The sequence below is a fragment of the Capricornis sumatraensis genome, chromosome 10, assembly GCF_032405125.1.
Source record: "Capricornis sumatraensis isolate serow.1 chromosome 10, serow.2, whole genome shotgun sequence".
NCBI lineage: Eukaryota > Metazoa > Chordata > Mammalia > Artiodactyla > Bovidae > Capricornis > Capricornis sumatraensis.
This window is the reverse complement of record NC_091078.1, coordinates 14,267,547-14,274,803: the sequence shown is the minus strand read 5'-3', so window position 1 is coordinate 14,274,803 and position 7,257 is coordinate 14,267,547. Positions and strand designations below refer to the sequence as shown.

Sequence of the window (7,257 nt, the reverse complement as noted above, 5' to 3'; positions counted from 1 at the left end):
AGTACACTATCTTTCCAAATTGTGAAATCCCGTTTAAAAATATTTCCTCCAAGGCCAGCCCTTCTGGAGCCTTTGCCTCTTCCTGAAAATTACAACTAAACAATCGGAATTTCGACCACGGTCCTGGGAAGGAATAGCCGTGAGGCCCAGGGAACCCACTGTGGCCAAATTGCCATGCTCTTGTTTCTCTTTAACCAAGAAAAAAAAAAAAAAAAAAAGATAAGAAGAAGTAAAACCTTTTAATACATCAAATATACGGAATTTTAATCTTTAAAGCGATACATTGTCTATTATTTTAGTACATGACGTAAACCTTGTCCCCTTTTCAGCCGGTGGACTTAAAAATTAAAAATAGTTAAGTGTTCCTTTTAAAGAACAAAATAAGGCAAATGAGGTTTGGAATAGAATTGTTCTTCCTTTTTTTTTTTGTTTTCTTCCAGAATACATACAAAAAAATACCCATTCTCTTTTGATGGTATACACCTTAAAAATAATTGCAATTTGAAATCAGAGCTGACAAATTGTGACTTGTTTTGTTTTCTTTTTTTCATTTTTGTAACAAACATGCATGTAAAGTTGTGTTTCAATCAGACATTAAATAAGAACGTACAATACAATCATAGCAATTTTAAAGTAACATTAAAGAGAAGACCTCTAGTTCTGTGGCGGTTTTGTATTTATTTATAATCTACAAGGGATGGGAGGGTTTGTTTTCCACGTTTTTAACCCTCAAGTTTTAATTTTTCCCCCTTCTTCCTTTTTACCTACAGAGCTCAAACTAAGTAATGCACTTTTGAACCACGGGTCCGCTTGGAGCTAACATAAATAAATACCAGTGTCCACCGATGCAGTCCTCAGATGAACACTTTTCAATTATTTTTTCCTTCTTTTTCTATAAAAAGTCAAATGATATTTTTTTCAACTTTTATAAAGTTTGGGTGGGGAGATGAGAGGTGGGGGAAAGGGGACTTTCCCACCGGGTCTCGGTCGCTGTTTCGGGTAGATAGATACAGTATATATATATTTTCCTTTCCTGGCCCGGGTCATCCCCACGCGCGGGTGACAGTCGCCTCGGCCCTGTTCCCGCCCCTCCCTCGGCTCCTCCCCACCCCCAGCCCCCAGTTCTTTTCTTTCCCTCGATAGCCCTCGAGACCGCCCTCACTGGTACCCCAGCGCCGAGGCCGTGGTCAGTCTCTGTCCGTAGAGAGCATAGGGGGAGTAGTACGGTCCGGTGGCGGCGGGCACGGGCACGGGGGCACCGGGCGTGGGGAGCGGGCTCTTGGAGTAGGGGTGGTAGCGGCTGCTGAGTCCCAGCGCGTGGTGGGGGCTGCGCAGCGCCAGCGTCCCGGGGCTGCCCGGAGCGCCCGACGTGGGGATGTGCATGTGGCAGGCCATGGCGGCCGCTGCGGCGCTGGCCAGAGACGAGGAGCTGGGGTAGCCCGACAGCAGTTTGTCTGTCCCGGGGAAGGCCGTGTGGGTCCGCAAGTGGCTCAGCAGCTCTTCAGACGTCGCGAAGCGCTTGTCGCAAGGCCCGTTGGCCGACACCCAGTTGCAGATGTGGGGGAGTGGGTCGTTCGGGAGCATGAAGCCGTAGGGGTAGAGGGGGTGGCCGGCCAGAGAGGGCGGTGTGGCGCCGGCGGCCGCGGCCGCGGTGAGCGACGAGTGCACGCCGTGCAGCGGGTGCGTGGGGTACACCAGCGGGTATCCGGACTTGAGAGCCGCGGCCGCCGCGGCCGGATCGTGAGCGCACGACGCGCTGGCTGCCGCCGCCCCAGCCAGGTGACTGGCGCAGTGGTAGCTGAGGCAGTACGGGTCCCGACACAAACTGGCTGTCATCACGGACGGCGGTGACGCTCCGGCCAAGGGGCTCGAGCCGGCGGGCTTGCTGCAGCCCAGAGAGCCCGCCGCGGCCGCCGCCAGCTGAGCCCCCACTAGGCTGCCCGGCTTGGTGGGGTCGAGCGCCACGCCGTGTGGCAGGAACTGGGGCGGGTAGCCGGCGTAGGCCCCAGCCAGGCTCCCTGGGTAGGTCATGCCCGCGGGAGGCAGAGGGAACACTGTTTGGCCCGGCTTGTAGGGCGACACGGGCGCCACCAGCCCAGAGCCCAACACAGAGGAGGAGGTGGGCGCGCTGGGGCCGGAGCTGGAGCCGGAGCCTGATGAGCCGCCGCAGTCCGAGCCTAGAGCCTTGCCCCCGGGGCCCCCATCTGGGTGCTGGTTCACGTCCACATTGATCCCGCCGCCACAGCTAATCCGGCCGTGCGCCAGCCCCGTGGGTCCCCCTTCGGCCGAGGCGCCCCCGGAGCCCTTGGCGCCGCCACCGCCGCCGCCCGCCTCGGGGTCCTTCTTGTCGTCCTTGCCATCCGGGCCGCCCCCGGCCGAAGGCAGCATGCCTCCTGGAGAGCAGGCCGAGGCGCTGGAGCTTGGGCTGCCTGTCCTGGGCGTGAATGGCTGGCAGGTGGCGCTCGGTACCCGGAATCCGGACTTCTCCGCCGAAACCCCCCCGCCGCCGCCCCCGCCGCCCCCTCCTCCTCCTCCGCCGCCGCCTCCCGGTTCTTTCTTATCCGAGCCGGGTTTGGAGTACGGCTTGAAACTCGACTTGTCTTCCACGCCGATGTCGCTCAGCTTGAGGGGGCCCGACTTGGCGTCCTTGTCGCCCCCGGCGCCGCCGCCGGCACCGCCCGTGCCACCCCCGTTGGAGGCCACTGAGGAGAGTTTGGACGAGGGCGAGGGGTCGGGCTTCCCGATCTGCGAGCATGTTTGGGCCAACAGCGCCAGCGGGCTCTTCTTGGCATCGAGCTGCAGGGTCAGACGTGGGGGGGGGGGCGCACAAAGAAAGAAGGGGAAACCCTTTAGAATCCTGCCTTCTAGGTTTCGAGCGCACCTCAGCCACGACCCGTAAAGATCCTTCAAGCCCCGAGGCGCAAATCTAGGAGACACCCCTTCTACACACACATTCTCTTTCTTGAGAAAGGCCACAGCACCCCCACCCCACCCCCAGCCCCGCCACCAGGATCTTTCCTGTCCTCTCTAAGCGATAACTGGATTAAAAAAAAAACAAACTCGAAAAATGTTTTGGTTTCTGACTCTTTGACCCAGAACTGGACTCCCCACCCCCACCTCTAATACTTCAGAGTAAGGGCTCGGGTCGTTGGCGCCTTAGAGGCTGTGTACAAATACCAGCTTCTGGGAAACCGGAGGACCGGGACTTTGGAACCGTATTTTGGACTCCCGTCTGTCTTCTGGCCTGAGAGTGAGGGGGCCTGGGTCGAGGTAGGGGCTTTAACACCAATGGGAGAAACAAGTTGTGATTGCCTTGGCTCCTAGCATTCACACCCCATTCTACCTCCTCCCCTCTTTCCGCCCTAGTTTTAAGGTGCGGGAGCACGATCCTCTCCCCTCATCCCGGAGCTGAATCACTCCGAACCCCCCACCTTCACCCCTTGCAGATCACAAGAGAAAGAAATCCCGTGGAGGGGCAGCCAGAGTGGTGGTCCCAGCGCGATCCGGGGATAGGGTCCTTACCTCTATGGGGCTGACGGGAGTGGAAGGCAGGGGCTGCAGGTACTCAGGGTGCAAAATGTGGCCAGTCCGTGCCGTCAGCATCTTCAGCACCTTGATGGGCAGGCGGCTAGCCTGGCGGAGAGGGTCAGAGGGGGGCACAGCGTGCACAAAAGGCTTGGTGCTGCCGGCCGGGGACGAGCCTGGGCCGGGGCCGGAGCTATTTCCAGAGAGCGCGCTGGTCCAGGCGGGGTCCGCACTGCCGCCGCCGCCGCCGCCGCCGCCGCCGCTGTGCTTACTGCTTCTTAAGGCAGAAAGCGAGGGCGCTGTGCTCATGACCCACCCGCGCGCATGGGAGCAGCGGGGGGAGGGCTCCAGGAGGCGCGGGGCGGGCTCCGGGCTGCGCTCTCGCCCGGGGAGCAGGAGCAGCAGGAGGAGGTGGAGCTGGCGCGGCGGTCACCGGCGCCCAGCGCGCCTTCTTGGCGCCTGGAGCCACAAGCGAATAATCCTGGGTGGCCCGCAGCGGAGCCGCGGCCGAGCGGGAGGAGCCGGCCCGACTGCGGGAGTGCCGGGTGGCTAGCCGTGTCGGCCTTGGGCTGTGCCCCTGCGCTGCGCACTCGCGGCCCGGCGCTGGCGCTGCTCTCCGCGATGTGAGCCGCTGCCTGTCCAGCCGGGGCTCTGGCGAGGAAACTCACTTCAAAAGCAGCTGCACCGAGGGGGAGATTAAAGCCTTTGCCGCCTTCCAATCAAATGGGAGCCCGAGGTGATTGGAGGGTCAAGGGGATGTGACGCGTCCCGCGCCGCCGCCGCCGCCGCCAGGACTCTCAGCGCTGGTTTTAATGGGCAGCTCCCTCTTTGCCGCTCCCCCTGCGTGTCCCCTCCCTAGATTTCGCTCGGAGGACGAGCTGGACACTTATTCTACGTTTGCTATCTGCCGCCTCCCTCTCTTTTCTTCCTCGTCGTCCTTTTTCCCCAGCTGGAGAATAAACTGAAACCTTCTTTTGCAGGAGGGTGCTTGCGAGGAACAGTTTGAGCGTGTTCAGAAGGAGCACTAGCAGGAGTCTGGACAACGGCCGGACTGTCAACTCCAGGGCCGCCACGGAGGTCCACACCCCCAAGTATTCTCTCCCCCGCCTCAGTAATTGAAATCTCCTGCGGTGCAGCCGCCTGGGTAAGGAAAGGTGGGGAGCGGGTGTTGGAGGAAGTCCGCCCGCCCGCTTTGATTTCCCGGGATTCGGCGGCAGAGAAACCAGAAGCTAGGGGGGCAGCGGAGGCGGTAGAGGCAAGTCTCGGCTCTAAGCTAGGTTCCCCGCCCTTCCCGGCCACGTGACGCCCGGAGATGCGCAGATTGGGGCAGGAGGGGGGTCACATGTTTCTTCTGTTTCACACTCAGCACCCCCCCCGCAATTCTTACTCTCCTTTGCCACCCTCTCTTCTTCTACCCGCGCCCCCCCTCCCGAGTTCTCTGGGCATCTCCACCCCTCCATCAATTGTCAATGTTCCTCGACCGCAATCAATCAGTTATTTGTCAGCTCTTGTCAATCCGCCGGTGATTTATGTCAGCTTTTGTTGCTGATTACAAGGCGGGTGCGACTTGAAGGGAAAAAGGGAGAGGGAGAGAGAGACGCAGAGGAAGGAAGAGACTGAGGGGGAACTGAAGGAGGGGGAAAGAGGAGCAGCCTCCTGGGATGAGAGGCGGGGGCTCTAAGAAAAAGAATGAAAGAAGAGAAAGAGGCGCTCGGTGTCAGGAAAATGAATAGTGAGAGTAAAGTGCGCAGGTGCGCCAAGGGCGCTGAGAAGGGTGCGCTGGCCTGGGGTGTGCGCCTCGCTGCTCTAGGTACTGGAGAGAGAGATAACACCCTTCCACCTCTGGGGATTCCGTTCCTTTGGGGCCACGCGCAGAGTTCCGAGTGCTCTCGGTATCCGAGACAGGCAGTGGCGACGTCCAACACGGGAGATTTTTTACCCCCCAAGCCATGGTACTCCCTTCGGGGTACGTTGAGTGCAGTCGTCAGGCTGCCAGCTGGCCCCCTCTACCCCCTTCCTAGTGCCCTGACTCCAAACTCGGAAGCTTCTTTCTAAGAGCCACATTACCAACGTAGCCTTGAGTTCTGGAGGTCAGTGGTGGGGTACCCCCGCCTCAGTTCTTTGACACCCGTCCCCCATCGTGGCTAGGGCTGAGAGGTTGCGAAGGAGAGGGCTGACGTGTGTGTTTGGGGCAGATAGGTTCCAGGCTCACTCAGGCCCCCTCTCCAGCCCTCCCTCAACCCCTGCCATCCCCGCAGTCTTGGTAGCCAGGGTTACTCTGGGCTGCTCGCTCGAATTTATTGGAACTCCGAGCCAGGACTGACCAGCGCGGGGAGAGCAGAGGGAAGAAGCAAGAGAGAGAGGGTGGGTGGGGTGGGGTGGGGTGGGGTGGGGGCGGCTGCCTGTGGGAACAACTGGCTCTTCCAGGGAAGCAGAGCGGGACCGCCGCGTTCCCCTCGATTTGCACCGTCATTCGGGCTGTTGGGAAGGCAGAGGGGAGGCGCTCTGCGTGCCTCCGCGTACCTGGATCTGAGTGCAGAAGTGTGTATGAATGCCTGTGCCTCTGTGTGAGTTGTCAGGGCTTTGGTAGCGTCCGGAGCGAATTCGAGGGGGTGGGTGACCTCCAAAAACTCGCAGAAACTGGAAGGGGGCGAGAGAAGGGTACATCCCTTTCCTCGGAAGGACTTGGAAGACTTTGACTCTCCCCTCCCCCTCGCCCTTTTCCACCCCGGCTCTTCTTTTGTTGTCAAGTCCTTTTGATAAATGGTGGGGCTGGGAGCGCTGGGGAGCCGGGAGCCAGTCTGTACCCGCGCGGGGGGGCGGGGGCGGGGGCCGGGCCTTGAGACCCGGTTTCCACCCTTGCTCACCCGGCCGGTGCCCTGTCGGCGCCGAAGTCGGGTCTGGGACCTGCCTTCGGCGTGCTCGCGGTTTCCACTCTCACCACCCCATTCCTCCCTCCCTCATTTTTGTCTCTGTCTCCCACTCCGCACAGGTACCGAGAACTTTCTAGGGGTGAGTTTTAGAATTTCTCGTAGGCATTCTTTTTATGCGTTTTAATGTTATCCCTTGATTCTTTAGATTGGTAAACTTCATGAGATGATAACTTGACTAAAGATACTTTGGAGAAGCGGGGAGTGAGGCGGTGTGTATACGAGGAGTTTGTCGGTGTATGTGTGCATGAGTGTAGGTGTAAGAACACACCTCCGTTCAAGGGGCTTTGGAGTGTCTGCCGGTGCGACAGCGGAGGAAGGTGAGTCCATGAGACTGTGGCGCGGCCACACGCGAAGTTGTGAAGGCTGTCTGAAATAACCTTTGGGGAGCGAGTCCCAGGTGCCGGTTTCTGACAACCGGACGGTTCTGTCTGCAGAGCAGAGCTTCTGAGGCTGCCTGTATCCTGCTGCTCCGTTAGTGTCTGAGTCACTGGGTTAGTGGTTGTCGAAGTGTCGCCCAGATCAACTGTAGATCTCCCAGCCCCGCGAGCCCAGCCATAGGCCCCGCGTTTCCGCAGCCTCTCGGCGAGGCCCGGACACAGAATGCTGGGGGCGGCGTCCAGAGATGGAGGTGAGGTGACCGCGGGGGACCTCCCTTCCCCCCTCCCCCCAGCCCTCCAGCCCACCGTCTCCAGACTCAGTCCTTTCCCTCTCCTGGAATTCCAGCAGCTTTCTTTTTACCCCCGGCAGCTGGGAGAACCAGAGAGTGGCCCCTTGTGTCCCTTGGAATAGGCGTGCCACG

General features: G+C 59.5%; 1 protein-coding gene across 1 annotated transcript; it reads right to left on the bottom strand.

Annotated features, from left to right (window-relative positions):
• Window positions 1-305: 305 nt before the first annotated feature.
• On the bottom strand, window positions 306-3,834 carry ZNF503 (zinc finger protein 503). Its single transcript, XM_068982671.1, has 2 exons — window positions 3,523-3,834; window positions 306-2,796 (listed from the first exon to the last, which is right to left on the bottom strand). Exons 1-2 carry the CDS (start codon window positions 3,832-3,834, stop codon window positions 1,159-1,161), a joined length of 1,950 nt encoding a protein of 649 aa, XP_068838772.1. The 3' UTR covers window positions 306-1,158.
• Between the last annotated feature and the right edge of the window lie 3,423 nt (window positions 3,835-7,257).

Coding starts and splice junctions, on each gene's coding strand:
- ZNF503 (XM_068982671.1), bottom strand. CDS start 3,834: ATGAGCACAGCGCCCTCGCTTTCTGCCTTAAGAAGCAGTAAGCACAGC. Junction 2,797..3,522: donor CTCCCGTCAGCCCCATAGAG/GTAAGGACCCTA, acceptor CTGACCCTGCAG/CTCGATGCCAAGAAGAGCCC.